The sequence below is a fragment of the Euleptes europaea genome, chromosome 7, assembly GCF_029931775.1.
Source record: "Euleptes europaea isolate rEulEur1 chromosome 7, rEulEur1.hap1, whole genome shotgun sequence".
NCBI lineage: Eukaryota > Metazoa > Chordata > Lepidosauria > Squamata > Sphaerodactylidae > Euleptes > Euleptes europaea.
The window spans coordinates 84216010-84234823 of NC_079318.1; the positions used below are offsets into that span (position 1 = coordinate 84216010).

The 18814-nt window shown below is 46.5% G+C and overlaps 2 protein-coding genes across 2 annotated transcripts in view; one reads left to right on the plus strand and one right to left on the minus strand.

The window, feature by feature from the left end:
• COPA (COPI coat complex subunit alpha) overlaps window positions 1-3247 on the minus strand; it is a 49764-nt gene extending 46517 nt beyond the window's left edge. The window contains exons 1-2 of the mRNA XM_056853808.1: window positions 3206-3247; window positions 915-1028 (exon numbers count right to left, since the gene is read on the minus strand). Coding sequence (XP_056709786.1) covers window positions 915-1028; window positions 3206-3245 — 154 coding nt within the window. The 5' untranslated portion in view covers window positions 3246-3247. The remainder of the gene's footprint in view (window positions 1-914; window positions 1029-3205) is intronic.
• A 255-nt stretch (window positions 3248-3502) lies between these two features.
• The window catches only part of NCSTN (nicastrin), a 38419-nt gene continuing 23107 nt past the window's right edge, over window positions 3503-18814 (plus strand). Inside the window, 9 exon segments of the mRNA XM_056853455.1 lie at window positions 3503-3514; window positions 3560-3604; window positions 3606-3735; window positions 6362-6466; window positions 8122-8245; window positions 12408-12526; window positions 14786-14931; window positions 15854-16004; window positions 17868-17977. Of these exon segments, the coding sequence (XP_056709433.1) occupies window positions 3503-3514; window positions 3560-3604; window positions 3606-3735; window positions 6362-6466; window positions 8122-8245; window positions 12408-12526; window positions 14786-14931; window positions 15854-16004; window positions 17868-17977 (942 nt within the window).

Below are 18814 nucleotides of genomic sequence, written 5' to 3' on the forward strand. Positions count from 1 at the left end.
AGTACCACCTAAATGGATAGCTAGTACCCCTCCCCTGAAGTGGAACAGATTGTGAGACAGCAAATTCTCCATCAGGTGCACTGCCTTGTGAAAAGAGAGCCACTGGAGAAAACGACAAGATGCTTTTGAAATAAAGAGAACTGGGATTAGTGGCAGAATGGAGAACTGGAAAAACTCCACCCTCACATGTTTGATCACCTAGCTTACTCACAAACGAATGGTGATCCCATGAGATTTATATATACCCTAGAAATCAGCTATGGGCAAATACAACGTAATATCTTCTTTTACAGATGGAAATAGTAACTACATTTCAGATACACAATCAGAACTTCTTTCCAGAGTTTCAGCTGGCTGCTACATTTCTTACTAAAGCATGATATTTATTTAAAGTTCTCTTTAGGAGGAAACTGGTTATCGATGAATCCTACTCCATAAAATCCCATAAATTCCTTTTGGAAAAGTTTGGGATTAGTAATGCAGTTTGTCATCATCCATTACACGCATTTAAAAAAGGACTTATGCTTAACAATTGTAGTAGCTTATCCCAATACAGCTCCTAATTAACATTATACAAGGGGGGGAGTTAATTCAAATTATGATACTCCCTGGCTTCTGATGTAACAAGCACAAACCCCTTACACCATTCTACTGAAGTTCTTTACCTTCATAAGGAATTGCCTTTTAGAAAGTTACAGCCAGAACTTTACATTTTCAAATGAAGCTTGTGCTTTGCTACAGCACACTTGCAGCCAGAAAACCTTTCCCTAGGCAATGCAACTTCTCACACCCATCTAAGGCTACCGGATCTACTTCTTCTAGCACTTTAACATATAGCAAACCATTGTGACTTGCAGCCATCTGAAGATCATAGGCACTGAGACAATTGCCCCCATATATGTGCGTCCACTCACCATCGTGCTCATCAAATTTGTCGATGAGTGTACACATCCGATAATCCCAGAGCTGGATCACTCCATTGTGCAGGCTCGTTAGGATCCAGGGCCGCTTGGGGTGGAAGCTAAGCCCTGCAACAAAAGAAAAGAAAACAGGATGAGTTCCAAGCAACAGATTTTTTCAAGGAGTTATTTTGATATATGAAGAAATACATAAGAACATAAGAAAAGCCGTGCTGGATCAGACCAAGGCCCATCAAGTCCAGCAGTCTGTTCACACAGTGGTCAACCAGGTGCCTCTAGGAAGCCCACAAACAAGACGACTGCAGCAGCATTATCCTGCCTGTTTTCCACAGCACCTAATATAGGCATACTCCTCTGATTCTGGAGAGAACAGGTATGCATCATGACTAGTATCCGTTTTGACTAGTAGCCACGAATACCCCTCTCCTCCATGAATATGTCCCCTCTTAAAGCCTTCCAAGTTGGCAGCCATCACCACATTCTGGGGCAGGGAGTTCCACAATTTAAGTATGTGTTGTGTGAAGAAATACTTCCTTTTATCAGTTTTGAATCTCTTGCCCTCCAGCAGATGACCTCGTGTTCTAGTATTATGAGAGAGGGACAAAAGCTTATATCTAAAAGGGGGCAGATCAACACACATCTCCAACACACAACAATAAATACCCCTTTTCAGATACAAGCCTTTTACATTACCAATAATTTTCTTAGTGCCATCAAAGTTCTTCACATTGTCACAGTACTTGTTACAACAGCTCAATAAAGTAGGTCAGTATTTTTAATCCCCGTATTTCACTTGGGGATTTACAGTGCAATCCTAAAAATGCTTTCACAGTTCAATCTCTTCTTGTGCATTCCTATGCAGCTACTCCAGTCTAAGCTCACAATCAGTGACCTCCTGGTTCACAGTTCAGTCTCTTCTTGTGCAATCCCATACACAGTTACTCCAGTCTAACCCATAGTAATCCACGGTCTTAGGCCAGACTAGCTCTCAAACTACTTCAACAGATACACAAGATATAGCATACAGATACAGATTTACTTGCCTATCACTTTTAAAGATGTGGTGCCTATCTACTGAAACACTTTTTTGTGTGTGTGCTGTCAAGTTACAGCTGACTTGTGGCGACCCCATAGGGTTTACAAGGCATGAGACGTTCAGAGGTGGTTTGCCACTGCCTGCCTCCGCGTCATGACCCAAGCATTCCTTGGAGGTCTCCCATCCAATTTCTAACCAAGGCTGACCCTGCTTAGCTTCTGAGATTTGACAAGATCAGGCTAGCCTGGGGCTATCCAGGTCAGACACAAAGCTGTAAAAATCCAATCGCTATAGAAAAGAAGTGTGCATATCCCTGCTTCCATACTGGCAGAGACATCCCTTGAACACATACATGTGTTCTTCTTATATAATAGCAGATACATACCTATCAGATTTTTTAAAAAACTGTGCACATCTTTGTATATGCCTTAATTATATTTCTGAAATATATAGCTTTCTATACGTTTAACAATATATTTGGGAAGGGAAGACAGCATGGTATAGCCCGATCTCGCCAGATCTTGGAAGCTTAGCAGGGTCAGCCCTGGTTAGTATTTGGATGGGAGACCACCAAGGAAGTCCAGGCAACGGCAAACCACCTCGGTTAGTCCCTTGCCTTGAAAACCTCATAAGGGTTTGCCATGAGTCGGCTGCGACTTGACGGCACCTTACACACAACAACAATACATTTAAAAATGCACATGCGTGCAAGACGATGCTATTCACTTACATATATGGGGGATAATTCACAGTGGGTAGCCGGTTAGTCTGTCTGCAGTAGTAGAAAAGGGCAAGAGTCCAGTAGCACCTTAAAAACTAACAAAAAAATTTTCTGGCAGGGTATGAGCTTTCGTGAGCCACAGCTGTGGCTCACGGAAGCTCATACCCTACCAGAAAATATTTTTGTTAGCTATGGCTCACGAAGGCTCAAACCCTACCAGAAAATATTTTTGTTAGCTGTGGCTCACGAAGGCTCAAACCCTACCAGAAAATATTTTTGTTAGTCTTTAAGGTGCTACTAGACTCTTTCCCTTTTCTATATATGGGGGGGTGTTATATGCCTCTGTTTAGGTATGTATTCCTTCCATAAGTCCTTCTACAATGTTTCAACTGACAGCTACCAAGCACTGTTCTCTTTAAATTGGCCCCTGCATGGATTTTTATGGGGACCGCATACTGATCTAACACTGTCGCTACCCATGCCCAGGAAGGAAGGGGGATACCCTCAACCCGTCCGGGGTCTTCGTACCTTTCACGCGAGCCGACTTGGTCTCGAACTTGGTGAGCATCGTCGCCCCCTCCTTAGGCCCGGCAGCCCCTTACGCTAAAGCAACAGCGGCTACCTCCACGTCACCGCCGCTAGGGCTCGTCCAGCACACCACTTCCTCTTCCGCCGGGAAAACCATCGAGGAAAAGCGAGAGCGCCTCCGCCGCACCATAGAGGACAGGAGGGATAACCTTTCCCTCTCCCACAGCGACCCCTAGAGGAGGAGAGGCTTCAATCGCAACCAGGGACAAAGGCGGAACGGGAAGGGAGTCGCCACGCATGCGGCCACAAGCCCCACCGGCTAGAGCGTCCCGTTCCCACGTTTCTCAACCATAGAGTGGCGGCCGGAGCGTCGCCCGAACGCTTTGTGAAGGGATCGACCGGGGGAAAGGAAGCGGAAGCCGCCGGCAAGATGGCGGCTATCGAAGAGGAAGAAATGGGGAGCAGCTGGAGGAGAAGGGGAGCGGCTGAATGGTTGCTCCGAGGGCTTCTCCTCTGCGCCTTGGCGGCAGGTGAGCAAAACTCCCCCAGCTCTGTCAGGCCCCGCCCACAAATTATTTGTGGGAGGGGAGAAAGTGGGTGGGGTCTTGGGGGGGGGTGAAGGGCTGCCCTTTAAATGGAGATCTCTACAGGTGCGCCAGAGTTTGGGTTTTTTTTGGAACTTCGGAAGAAGGTTGGGTTAAAATAAAAAAAAAAGGAGAAAGGGAATGAGAATGTAGAATTGTAAAAGGAGAAAGGGAATTGTAAATGAAATGAAAGTTCAGCTATATGGTAGTTAGGAAAGCATCAAGTGTGTCCCCCCCCCCCATTGGTTTAGTGTAGTTGAGGATTTGTGTAGCCTGTTTATCTTCTAATGGAGTTTGGGTGATATTGCTTTTTGTTTTGTTCTGACCCGAAGGGGGCAATGGGAGAAGAGAAACAAACAGAGGGGAGAAGTGCTGACCTAATTCCCATTTGCCCCAGCAGGGTCACCTTGGGCTGCTCATTCTCTGTTTCAACCTGATTTACCTCTCGGGTTTGTTGTAAGGACACAGTGGTGGAAGGGAGAGACCTGGGCTCTTTGGAGGATACAATTGTGGTAGAAAGTTAATATGTGGTTCTCTGTTAAGCAAAATACCAGGTAGAAGTTGTTGTTTGTGATGATTGTATTTGTGTCCTAATGTTCCTTTAAAGAGATCAAGGGGAAGTGTCTTGGGTAATTTTTCCCACACGGGGGTCAGCAAGCAAAAAGATTAATATGTTAACAGACTAAAGTTCTGCAGGTAAATATTTTATCAGTGACTGATGATTCACAAAGTTAGTTGGACAAATTATTAGGGACTGTGGTCTATACTATTGTGTATAGTTTGCTGTAAGTTGGATCCTACTATATAATTTTTTATACTTTAATGTGTCATGGTAACATTTATGCTTTGCTTCAGTTCTGGGTTGTTGTTGTTTTAAGATTTCTGGTTGGTTTTACAGTCCAAATCCTATTTCACTGTTTACTGAATGTCCCATCCTGTTGATTGTATTGGCTCACTCTGCTTAATCTGCCTTGAGTTCCAGTGAGAAAAACAGATAAATAAAATAAAATACTAGTTGCATTTAAATACCCCCCTCAAGCTAGGTAATGTTTTTCTTATGGGAGGGAGAATAAAGGGAGGGAAGGGAGAGGAAGATCACATTTAACCTCAGGTTTGGCATTAGAATGGATACAGCTTCATTAGATATGTTACCAGCTTCTATGATGATTACATTAAAAGCTATATTTGTCGCCTGATCGCCTTCTGAAAAGGTCACATTGATGGTACCTGGATTTCCACCCCCTGTTTTATTTTTGCAACAGCCCTTCTAAGGTAGGCTAGGCAGCGAGGTAGTAACTGGCCCAAGGTCAAGCAGTGAGCTTCATGTGTGGGTATGTATTTAGACCCAGGTCTCCCCATTCCAAGTTCAGCATTCTGTTTGTCACAATTCTGACTTTTTGCTGCAAAGATACACGTGGGGATGAAGTGATGGGAGAGGAAGAAGAATTGGTTTTTATATGCTGACTTTCTCTACCACTTAAGAAAGAATCAAACTGGCTTACAATCACTTTCCTTCCTCCCCCCCACAACAGACACCCTGTGAGATAGGTAAGGCTGAGAGAGCTGTGACTAGACCAAGGTCACCCAGCTGGCTTCATGTGTAGGAGTGGGGAAACAAATCCAGTTCACCAGATTAGCATCTGCCGCTCATGTGGAGGAGTGGGGAATCAAACCCGGTTCTCTAGATCAGAGTCCACCACTCCAAACCACTACTTTTAACCACCACACCGGCTCAAGTCAGTTATTTGAATGTGAGTTTCTGCTTTTGTCAACACCTGTTGAAAATAAAACAGCATATCCTGAAATCAAGGTGGCAAACCTACCACAAGCAATGTCAGATGGGGAGCTGTGGGTAGAAAAATTGGCTAGGGAAGGGGACATGAAAGTAAACTTGATCCCTGTGGCGGTAGGAATTTCCCCTTCTCCATAAAAATTTGCCAAAGCCCTGCCCTCAAGACTCTGGGGAAACTTCATAGAGGGAGAAAATTGGCAAAAGCTGCAGCTTCAGGGCAGGCTGAAACTCAACTAGCCATTTTTATGACATGTCAAATGCTCTTGGAGGGGAAGGAATGTCATTATAATGAAAGGGAAAGCAGATGGTGGATGAAGCAGCCTGTGTTTGGAGAATCCTCATCGCATGCTTTCCACAAGTGTAGGTTTACTGTCGTGTCTTGAGGCTATGGGCTTAACTGAAGAGAAAGTCTGAATAGGAGAGCTCTTTCCTTGTATGTTCATTTCCTTGTTTATTACGGGAGCCCGGAGGAGGCACACTGAGCAAGATGCTGAAAGGGGGATTGCGAAACACCTCTTCCTGACTTTGATGTTGTTGCATCAACCACCCTTCTGCTTCATTACTGAAATTAACCAAGCAGTCCCATTGACGCAAAGCGGCTGTTGGAACTGTGTTTCTGGTGAAAGTCATAGGTGGGAGGGGAAGTCCAAAGGCTGAGTGATGTTTATAGCACGCTGTCCAGGGATTGCCACCACTGACATCAAATGGGGCTCTTCCGGCCTATCTCATTTGTTCTTGGGTGGAAGTCACCTCTGCTAAAATCCTTCTCTTCCTCTGCAGGCTCAGGGTGGTGCAACTCCGTGGAGAGGAAAATCTACATCCCGCTGAACAGGACAGCTACGTGTGTTCGCTTGATGAATGCCACGCATCAGATAGGCTGCCAGTGTGAGTATGCCTTGGTGGAGGGCCCAAGTGGTGGCTTGGGGTATTTATTTAAAGTGGGGTTTTTTAATCCTAACTTTCAGTGTGAGATATACGAGGTGGCTAACAGTGAATGTAAAACTGCCAAATTACATCATAAAACCAGTAAAAATGCAATGGAAATTAGAAGAAACGGCCAAGGAAGGAGCAAAAGCCTCTGTTAAAGCTTTGGTAGAATAAAATGATGGTGAGCTGGTTGCTAAAACCTAACTAAATAAATACTGCTCAAGTTTCCCTGGGGAAATATTCCACAGCTATAGGGTGCCACCATCAAAAAGCCTGATCCCTTATCACCTCCCGCCTAACTTCTGAAGTGGAATGTAATTGGAACAGGGTCTGTGGTGTAGATCTCAAAGAATTAACCGGCTTACAATCCTGTATTTATTTATTTTACTTATTTATTTGTTAGGCTTTTATGCCGCCCTTTCCCCAACTGTCACTCTGGCTGAGAGCAGCTTGCATCATACTAGTACGATTAAAATCCCCAACAGTTTACAATTCAAAACCACAAAATCACTTAAAAATTATCAAGGAGCCCTAAAACCTTACCACAAGACACTGGTGGGGACCCATTCAGAGGGAAGGAGCAAGGGAAAACAACAAATAAACCTTATCAGGGAAGGCATGGGGACGGCATAAGTAGGATAGGTAACTAGTAAAAAGGGAGGGTTGTAAGGGAGGCCAGCAAGATGGAAACAGTGGCTGTCCTCAACCATAGCCTTGGCAGAACATTTCAGTCTTACAGGCCCTGCGGAATTGCTTCAGGTCCTGGGTCTCACTTGACAGAGCGTTCTGCCAGACAGGGGCCATAGCCGAAAAGGCCCTGGTTGAGGACAGCCAGATGGTTTTAGGGCTGGGACCCCCAATGGTTTGTTCCTGATTGGGACCTCCAGTAGGTTGTTCTTGTAGTTGTCCCTAAATCTTTCCCCAGATGGAGCTCTCCTCACCTCCCAAGAAAGCCTCTTCCCACGAGGTCTATACAATTATGCATGGTATGGAGAGAGTGGATAGGGAGAAGCTTTTCGCCCTCATAATACTAGAATGTGGGGTCATCTGCTGAAGCTGGAGGGGGAGAGATTCAAAACAGATAAAAGGAAGTATTTCTTCCCACAATGCATAGTTAAATTGTGGAACTCCCTGCCCCAGAATGTGATGATGGCTGCTAACTTGGAAGGCTTTAAGAGGGGAGTGGACATGTTCATGGAGGAGAGGGCTATTCATGGCTACTAGTCATGATGCATACCTGTTCTCTCCAGGATCAGAGGAGCATGCTGAATATATTAGGTGCTTTGGAAGATAGGCAGGGGAATGCTGCTGCAGTTGTCTTGCTTGTGGGCTTCCTAGAGGCACCTGGTTGGCCACTGTGTGAACAGACTGCTGGACTTGATGGGCCTTGGTCTGATCCAGCATGGCCTTTCTTATGTTCTTATGGGAAGCACAGCTGGAAAAGACGAACTGTAAAGGATGCCGAGAAGGCAATTGTATGCAGGGGAACAGCCAGAAGGTGGCAGCCCCAGGACCACAGCTGATACAGGGGGCCATAAGGGGAGAGAGAGTCCTTCAGATCCATGAGTCCTATTGCATCAAGCAACTTTCTGGGTATTTTTTTGTCTTTGCAGCCTCAATGAATGGAGACACTGGAGTCATCCACGTGGTGGAGAAGCAGGAGGATGTCCAGTGGGTGCTTTCCGATGGCCCTCATCCCCCGTACATGGTGCTGCTAGACGGAGAGCTTTTTACCAGGTAATGAGTTGTCTGCTTCCAAGGAGGTCAGTTAGGGCAGGGGCCAAGGCTCAGTGGTAGAACATTTGCTTTCCATGCAGAAGGTTCCATGTTCGATCCACACTCAGAAAAGGAGAAAGTCATATTCTTGCTGTCTGACTCCAATGAGTATATTTCTCATAGAACATCATTGTTTGCTCTGGCAGCAAGGAAAATAAGAGCTAAGATAGCTCTAGAGCAGAATCCCACAAATGATGTTTTTGATGCTTCGTATCCATGTTAACCTTACTAGATTTTATTTTCCTGTACATGTCTTTTTTAAATATTGTATTACTTTGTAGACGATGTTTTGTGAAGGCCTATGGCCACATACAAATAAATTCCTCACCATTCAGAGGGCTTCCTTGCCTTACGTCCCTTGTAACTGTGGGTGGGGGGCGGTACTGGGAACTGAACCTGGGACTCTGTGCATGCAAACATATGGCAGGTAGGTGATGTGAAAGACCCCTGCCTGAGACCCTGGAGAGCTGCTGCGGATCTGAGTAGACAATACTGACTTTGATGGACCAAGGGCCTGATTCAGTAGAAGGCAGCTTCATGAGTTCATGGCGCACCCCTGAGCTATGGTCCTTTTTCAATAACACTGTTAGCCCACTGGTCCATCTAGATCAGCATTGGTGGGCAGTGGCTCTCCAGAAGGGGAAGATCAGGTACAGAAAGGTATTTCTCAATGTAGGGGATGCACCATGGTTCGGGGCAGAGCATCTGCTTGGCATGAAGGAAGTCCCAGGTTCAGTCGTCAGCACCTCCAGGAAGAAATGTTATAGGTGAAGTGAAAGACCTCTGCCAGAGAGCCGCTGCCACTCAGAGTAGACAGTACTGACCTTGATGCACCCATGGCCTGATTCAGTATGAGGCAGCTTCACATGCGTTTGTGTGTGTGTGCTCAGTTCATTTGTTAGTACTATAATGTACTATACTGAACCTGGGACCTTCTGCACACAAAGCAGAGACTCTAACTGATCCCCTAGCTGGCTCAGTCTTGAGCCAAGCTGATAGCCACTTAACCTTCAGCAGCATAAGCATCGTTCCATGCTGGTTGACTGGAACATGCGCTGCAGTCAACAATATTTTGCTGTGGCTGTATTTGTTTCCTATGGTTTTTGTAGCTCAGTGCAAGCCAGACTGATGCGCTGTTGATTGAGGATGAGGATTCAGCCTATCCTGGATTGGGTTGCTCATAGCTTGATACAGCACACTAGTCTGTTAGATACATGTCTTCAGCAAGAGGCTCAAATTTGCCCAATTTTGGTTGGTGTGCAAGCTGTGGCCTTTATCCATGTTCCAATCGACCAGCTGCATTCAGTTTGGACCTCTGCAATGTGCCTCTGAAGACTATTTGGGGGGGGGCTGGTGAGTACAAGTGGCAACCGTAAGATTCCTGATGGGCGTAGATCACTGAGAATGCATCAAGCTACCTTATATTGAGTCAGACTGTTGGTCTGTCGATGCCAGTCAAAGCAGACAATACTGACAACAGATCTCCAGGTTCTCAGATAAAGGTCTTTCATATCAACTGCTACCTGATCCTTTTAATGGGAGAAGCTGGGAATTGAACCTAGGACCTTCTGCGTGGAAAACTCTTCCACTGAACTGAGGGGCCCTTGCCAGTTTTAAAGAACTACCTTGGCTGTCCATGTACACAGGGGGAGAAGTCCACATGCTGGTTATTGCCTGACGTTCATAAGTTCTGTCAGGTCGCAACCAACCTATGGTGATCCGAGCAAGGGGCTTTCAAGGCAAAGGAGAAGCAGAGGTGGTTTGCTGTTGTCTTCCTTGGTGGTCTTCCATCCAATTACTGACCTTGCTTAGCTTGCAAGATCTGATGAGATCGAGCTCTACAATACCATACCGCTTATTTCCTTGGTGCTGGCTATTGTCTCGGATTCTGTCTTCTGTGAAAGCTGTGCTGTATGAGTTCCTGTCTTTAGAAGCGTTGTGGGGGAGGCTGCCAGGGATAGGGCCTTTTTAGTGGTGGGGGCTATCAGGGACAGCACCTTTTTAGTGGTGGGGGCTTAACTTTGGAATCCCCCACACACACCTTAGCTTCATAGTTTTAGTGACCAGGCACTGTGTTGATCCAATTGGTGTGTATATTAGTTACATTGATTGATTTTTCTGCCTCACTTATTATAGTTAAACCGTCTCTTCAGTGTTAGCTTCCGTGCATTATTTGATGTATCGTTTGCTTTTCTGTTGCTAGTAAGTTTTAGGAGATGCGGCCTGCTGTTTTTATTGGAAGCTGCCTTGGAAGTCAATCGGCTAAGTGCTGCATAGGTTGAAATATTTTAAATAAGTACAGGGTTTGACCTGCGGTTCTGTTAAACCTTCCCTGGCACAAAAGGCTCAGCTGGGGGAAGGCACTACTGTTAGTGGAACAGCTTCTCTGGGATCCAGCCTTCATGTCCTGGGTAGTAGCGTTGAGCCGTGAACAAGAAGGGGTTGGTTATGAACTATGACTTGATACGCCGATGGCTTTGTTTGCTTCTGTTTAAAACTGCTGTTTCCATCAGCGATTGAGAAGTGGTTATGTATCTGTTACCAGCAGCTAGGATGGCGCTCTTCCCCCCTCCTTTCCCCCACAGGAAAAAAAAAGTAAGCAAACGTTCTTCCGTAGTTGAATGTTAAAGAATTTGAGATGTAGTGTTTGTAGTTACAATTGTTGCTCGAGGCACGGAAAGAAGAGAGGCAGAAAGCTCCATACGCATTTTGTGTTTTGAAACAATAAACCAGAAGATCGCATCTGACCATATGCCGCTGTTGAAATCGCTCTAATGAAGTGTTCAGTTGCTTCTGCTTGTGTGATCCTGTGACTTTTTAAACAATAAGACAGTAGCAGCATTGTGGGCCCTTGGGATATTTGCCAGGCGCCTGGCAGAGTTGACCTTGTACAGCCAGATGTGCCTTTAGAGAGGCAGCCCAAGGCCGGATAAACATTTCTTCACTGCCGTTAAAAAAATGTTCTGTTTCCCATCTTCTCACTCCCCCGTCTGTGGCTTTGTAGCTCTTCTCCTTCTTCAGATTCTCTTATACTTTGTTGCTTATTTGTTCCCTATTGCATCATTTTTAAATAGCGACCCTGCAAGCAGGCTCCACTGTAGAAAGAGGACGGGGCTGTGGCTCAGTGGTAGAACATCTGCTTGATATGCAGAAGGTCCCAGGTTCAATCCCCAGCACTTCCAGTAAAGGTCAGGTTGTAGATGGCGTGAAAGATCTCAGCTTAAGACCCTGGAGAGCTGCTGCCAGTCTGAGTAGACAATACTGACTTTGGTGGACCAAGGGTCTGCTTCAGTATAAGGCAGCTTCACGTGTTCAAAGTGTCCTAGAGCTGTAAGCGACTGGCGTACATGAAATATCTCAAATGAACCTACCCATACAGTGGAGTCACCTTCTCTGCATTCCCGCGCCATCAGAAATGTGGCACATGATGATCAGGGCCTTTTCAGTGATGGCAGCGGAATTCCCTTCGTAGGGAGGCAGCTTAGCTCCACCCCTTGTTCGTCTCAGCAACAAGCCAAAACATTTTTATTTTAGAGGGGTTGGGGCCATTTGATGGCTGGGGTTGAATTTTGATCTTTTGAATTCTGGTTTTTTGAGCTTGTGAAGGTTTTCCTTTAACATTTGTTCTACTGCACAATCAGCCATGCCAGTGTACAGGTGTGAGTGAATGTACACATCAACACATGTGAGCGCTCACACCAAAACGTATTTTTAACTGGAAAGAAGGAAAAACGACAGATAAAAATATTTGTCTTGGCTTTCTGTTTGCTTTTATTTTCCTTGTTCTCGTCTGTTTCTCTTTAAAGAGCAGTTGAGCTTCTTGTTTAAACCTCATGAGCCTGGCTACCCAAGTGCTCAGCTCCCGCTCCGTTATTTTCCCCCCTAACCATACGAAATGAGGTCAAGCTGCATGTCGGACTAAACTTCCTATGCTTCAAATGCTTGTCTGCTTCCTGTGATGGCTTTCTATTTTTTGATATTTTTAAAAGCTTTTTTTCTTGTTCGTTTCACTTGTTGAAAGGCAGCTTGCATACCTAAAGAGGCAGTGTAGGGAGGGGAATATTTTAAATGGAAAAACAGGCTATTGGACAGTGTGGTCATTCTCGTGCTTCTCTCCATACAGGGTCATGATGGATCAACTCAAAGAGAGCTCGCGGATCTCCGGCGTGGCTGTGGCCATGGCCAAACCCAGCCCTGCTGGAGGGTTCTCTCCTGGCTCCAAATGCCCAAACGATGGCTTTGGTAAGCGAGCGATGCTACTTACTTGTAGGTCACAGAATCAAAAAGAAGAGTTGATTTTTATGCCCTGCATTTCTCTACCGTAGGGAGTCTCAAAGCAGCTTACAATCTCCTTCCCTTCCTCCCCCCACAAAAGGCACCTTGTGAGGAAGGTGGGGCTGAGAGAGTTCAGAGAGAACTGTGACTGGACCAAGGTCACCCAGCAGGTTTCACGTGCAGGAGTGCAGAATCGAACCCGGTTCTCCAGATTAGAGTCTGCCGCTTTTAACCACTACATCACGCTGGCTGTCAGATCCATATAGAGGAGCTCTCTATATGGTCCGTTGACTGCCTATTTAAAATTCAGATGTAAATCGTATTTCTAAGGAGATGTAACATATACCACTGATGCTCTTAGATCCCCCGTATAATATTTAACATTTATATACTATACAGCCCTGGAAGGTAGGCCTATATTAGTAGTACTAGTATTGTGGCTGGCAGGCTGAGGGTGAGATAGAGCCGTTTAGCAAACATCTCCCAGTGCGCTTATGGCAAGGATGAGATTTGAACTTACTGGTTCAGGTTTCAGCCTCCAAGGTGCCTTCCCCCTCCCCCCCAATAGCTCCTGTTCTATTTATTTTACAAAATATATTTTACAAAATTTATACCTCGCCTTTCTGCCCTCATAAGGCCCCCGCAGAACACAACAGCACACTGACTAATCTCTAATAGTTATAATGGTAGCAAATTCAAATAGGTCACAGTGTGTGTGTGTGTGTAAAATGCCTTCAAGTTGCAGCTGACTTATTGCGACCCTTTTTGGGGGGTTTTCATGGCAAGAGACTAACAGAGGTGGTTTTGCCAGTGCCTTCCTCTGCACAGCAACCCTGGTATTCCTTGGTGGTCTCCCATCCAAATACTAACCAGGGCTGACCCTGCTTAGCTTCTGAGATCTGATGAGATCAGGCTAGCCTGGGCCATCCAGGTCAGGGCAGGTCACAGAATAGATAACTAATAACAATATAACATATAAACAATGGCAAACTTGCTCAGTTGCCCTCAGTGGGAAAAATATATCACAAGTCCAAAATCCACATAAGCGACAGGGAATAGAGTCAATCACTGAGAAGATGCTTGCTTCTTCAAATGAAAAATTTGAAGCTAGTTTGCTGTTTATGTTAATATTACATTGTTATTAGTTATCTATTCTGTGACTTGTTCAAATTTACTACCGTTACAACTATTAGAGATTAGCCAGCGTGCTGTTGCGTTCTCTCACATTACAGCATAGGTTTTTTCTTTCTCTCATAAGGCCCCCAGCAGGACCAACAAACGAAAGCATGCATAATAAGATCACATTTTAAAAAGCTTTAGCTCCAACAAAAGCACACCACGAAAACAAAATCAGAGCTAAAATGCACATAAAAGCAACAATTAAAATGTTGGCGGGAAAGAGGGGGTCACTGAGGGAACGCCGAACAAAACAGTCTTTGCTCACTGGTGGAAGAGGGCAACGGAAGGGGACAGATGAGCCTCCCTGGGGTGAGAGTTTCCAGAGTTTGGGTGCCATGACCGAGAAGGCCCTCTCCCCAGTTGTCACCTGCCTCATCTCAGAAGCAGGGCCTCCGAAGGTGGCTGCAGTGGTTGGGTAGGTTCATAAGGGTCCTTCAGGTAGGCTGATGTCAAGCCATGTGTGGCTTTAAAGGTCAGCAGCAGGGCCTTGAATTGTTCCCAGAAACTGACGGGCCCAAGACTGGAGCGATAGGATCCCTGCGATCCATTCCAGTCAACTTCCTGGCTGCAGCGTTCTCTGCCTCCGCTGAAGTTTCCAAACACTTTTCAAGGGCAGTCAGTCCTCTGTCAAGCGCTGTCATAGAATCAGCAATGGCCATCTAACCTCTGCTTAAAAACCTCCAGGGAAGGAGAGCTTACCACCTCCTGAAGAAGCCTGCTCCACTGAGGAACCGCTCTAACTGTTAGAAAATTCTTCCTGATGTCTAGACGGAAACTCTTTTGATTTAATTTCAACCCGTTGGTTCTGGTCCGACCTTCTGTATGCGTTGAACAACTCATTATATGTATAGAAACGGTGTACCTTTCCTTAATGCTAGTTATCCTTCCCATACCTTTCCCCGTGAAATGTTTTATTGTTGAACTCAGTAAAGCCTCTGGTGTCTCAATTGTCTGAGGTAAAGCGAAGTAGGTGACGCGGGAGAGGCCGTCCCCCGTCGTCACACCCTCACCAGCCTTGCGTCTCTTTCCTCCCTCCCCACTCTTCAGGTGTGTACTCCAGCGAATATGGCAGTCAGTACGCCCACTGCAATCGTATGGAGTGGAACCCCCTGGGCAACGGCCTTTTCTACGAGGACTTCAGTTTCCCCATCTTCCTCCTTCAAGATGAGAACGAGACTCAGGTTATTAAGCAGGTACTGTCGACGGCACATTTGGTCTGAACCCCCGTTTATTTGAGAAGTGCGACAGCTAGATAGGTAGAAGGACCGTGGCTCAGTGGCAGAGCATCTGCTTAGCATGCAGAAGGTCTCAGGTTCAGTCCCTGGCATATCCAGTTAAAAAGACCAGGTAGTTGGTGATATGAAAGACCTCTGCCCAGAGACCCCACAGAGCTGTTGCCAGTCTGAGTAGACAATACTGATCTTGATGGACCAAGGGTCTGATTCAGTATAAGGCAGCTTCATAGGTAGACAGTGTGTCTGGCCAAGTCTAAAGCTTGTCTTTAAACCCCACCACCTTTTCTGTTTGCTGGTACACCAACATCTTCACAGGTAGATATATTTTTTTTCACCACTGGAGCCCAAACGTTGCCTCCCCCTGACTTAGAAGGACCAATAGTCTAACTTGGTCAGTGTCAGCGTAATCTGAAAAATGGCAGACCATTGGCACAGTAAATTAATGTCTTCTAAGGTGCTGAAGGGATCCAGCATGGTGTAGGAGATAAGAGGAGTGGTTTGGAGCGGTGGACTGATCTGGAGAACGGGGTTTGATTCCCCACTCCTCCACATGAGCGGTGGACACTAATCTGGTGAACCAGGTTGGTTTCCCCACTCCTCCACGTGAAGCCAGCTGGGTGACCTTGGGCTAGTCACAGCTCTCTTAGAGTTCTCTCAGCTTCCACCTACCTCACAGGGTGTCTGTTGTGGGGAGAGGAAGGTGATTGTAAGCTGGTTTGATTTTCCCTTACGTGGTAGTGAAAGTTGGCACATAAAAACCAACTTTTATTATTTTTCTGCAAGAGACTAACTTGTTTATCTCTCTGGATTGTGGAAAGCTGGCCTTATTCCCATTTCCTCCCTTCTTTTCTCTCTCTCTCTCTCGGTTCCTGCCCTGCAGTGCTACCAAACCTACAACCTCCCTCGCAACGGCTCCGTCCCACAGTACCCGCTGTGTGCTATGCAGCTATTCTCCCACATGCACGCCGTGACCAGCACGGTCACTTGCATGCGGCGCACCTCCCTCCAGAGCACTTTCAGCATCAATCCGGGTGAGACAGTGGGTCCGGAGTTGAGCCATGGGGCTCCTTTTTAATCACTGGTCAGAGTTTGCATTTCTGCTAACATGGCTAGCGCTTTGCAGTGAAAAGAGAGACAAACGGAAGCTCCTGTTCGCATCATGGGTCGTTAACATATGAAATTGTCTGCTGCAGATGTGTTGATGTTAGGTGGTCTTGCCCCAGTTAAACTTCATAGAATCTTAGAGTTGGAAGGGGCCACCAGGGTTATCTAGTCCAACCCCCTGCACAATGCAGGAAATTCACAACTACCTCCCCCCACACCCCCAGTGACCCCCTACTCTATGCCCAGAAGACGGCCAAGATGCCCTCCCTCTCATCATCTGCTTAAGGTCATAGAATCAGTATTGCTGACAGATGGCCATCTAGCCTCTGCTTAAAAACCTCCAGGGAAGGAGAGCTTACCACCTCCCGAGGAACCCTGTTCCACTGAGGAACTGCTCTAACTGTTAGAAAATTCTCCCTAATGTCTAAAAGGAAACTCTTGATTTAATTTCAACCCGTTGGTTCTGGTCTGACCTCCTGGGGCAACAGGAAACCTCTGGGGATGGTGGGCCTGTGGATTAGCTGTGGTGGCCAAATGGAAATCTGTGTACGAAGAAAGCGTGTCCTCAAGTTGCTAGACACTGCAGACAATGTGGGAAGAACTCCTGGCTTCAAGATTTGCATGTGGGCTTCCAGGAAGCATCTGCTTGGATGTGGCTGGAAGCAGAATGCTGGACTGGGTGGACCCCTATTGGATCTAGCGGGACTCTTATGGTCACGTGTGACATTTAAAGCTCCCAAACCTGCTAATGGTGATCATGAAGCAGTTACCTTCCACTCTTAAGGGATGTATCCTGTGACTCCGTTCTTCTTACAGTGATTCTTCCCTTCTGCTAAGTGCTTATTACACTGGAGAAGCGTGCCAGTGTTAGCAGAATAGTGCCGTAGGATCTAGCCCTATGTTGTCTTGCAATGAGTAACTGGATTGGATCCAGTGATCCATCAGTGGAAGGCGCTAATGGTTGCGTGTCTTCCTTGCTTTTTCCTCCCCTGTCCCAGCAGTGCCTCCAGATCCAGGAACAATTCTGTGGGTCAGGGATTTTGCCATCTTTCCCCTCCGCTTAGCCGCCCAAGTGACCAACCGCTTTCTCAGGGTTGGAAGGGACTGCCAGGGGAGGGGGGCAGAGATCTGTAGTCCTTGCAGAGAGCAGATTGATGATGAATCCAGCCCATTATTTCAAGCTAACAGTCTTAAGCATCTATATTCAAGAGGTGGAACGGTGGTATTCGGCCAGTGTGGTGTAGTGGTTAAGAGCGGTGGTTTGGAGCGGTGGACTTTGATCTGGAGAACCGGATTTGATTCCCCACTCCTCCACGTGAGCAGCAGAGGCTACTCTGGTGAACTGAATTTGTTTCCTCCTCCACACGAAGCCAGCTGGGTGACCTTGGGCGAGTCACTCTCTCAGCCCCACCTACCTCACAGGGTGTCTGTTGTGGGGAAGGAAAGACGATTGTTAGCCTGTTTGATTCTTAAGTGGTAGAGAAAAGTCGGCATGTAAAAACCAACTCTTCTTCTTTGATACTGGAACCCCTTTTGTTCATCTCCTGAACCGAGATCCAGGGGTACTACTTTTCAGGCATTCTGAACCCGCCTTTCTGCCAAGTATGCACAAGATCTTACTTTAAGACTATCGCAGAACAGTAAAGCTTCTTAGTGACAAGCAACACAAATTGGACGCAGGTGGGACCATTGGTTAGGTGGGCAGTGATTCTCCTCGGGCTTGGAAATGGCAGCTCGCACTGCTTGCGCTCCTGGAAGCTTGTCATGATTGTTCTTCTTCATGCCCCTAGAAGTCATCTGCGACCCGCTGTCTGATTACAACGTATGGAGCACGCTGAAACCCATCAACGTTTCCGCGACGCTGAACTCCACCGAGAAAGTCATAATGGTTGCGACTCGAGTAGGTGTCACGGTAGTACGGCCCAGGGTCCCGTCACTGTTGAGTACTCCTTGCAGGCTGTTCAGTGTCTGCTTGGCTAATTTGGCATGGTTTTCTGTAATTCATAGAATCATAGTCGGAAGGTACCACCAGGGTCATCTAGTCCAACCCCCTGCACAATGCAGGAAATTCCCAACCACCTCCCCCCCACACCCCCAGTGACGCCCACCACAAGTCCAGAAGATGGCCAAGATGCCCTTCCTCTCGTGATCTGCCTAAGGTCATAGAATCAGCATTGCTGACATATGGCCATCTAGCCTCTGCTTAAAAACCTTCAGGGAAGGAGAGCTCACCACCTCCAGAGGAATCCTGTTCCACTGAGGAACTGCTCTGTTAGAAAATTCTTCCTAATGTCTATTTGTTTCTCTGCGTATTTCATAGAATCATAGAATTGGAAGGGACCACCAGGGTCATCTAGTCCAACCCCCTGCACAAGGCAGGAAATTCACAACTACCTCCCCCACACATACCCCCAGTGACCCCTACTCCATGCCCAGAAGACGGCCGAGATGCCCTCTCTCTCATGATCTGCCTAAGGTCATAGAATCAGCATTGCTGACGGATGGTCATCTAGCCTCTTCTTAAAAACCTCCAGGGAATGTTCATTCTACCGCTTTTAGCCATTCAGCAGGACTTCTTCTGGTTTTTCCTGGCTGTGGGATGGTAAGAAGCTGTTCGGGTTCAGCAGCCAAGTGACTCTTTGCTAAGGGTTGGAAGCTGACTTTTGAGGGGTCAGTTCAGGTATCACTCCAAGAAGGAAGCTTAACTTTGGTTTGCTACAATATCTGAATGGAGAAC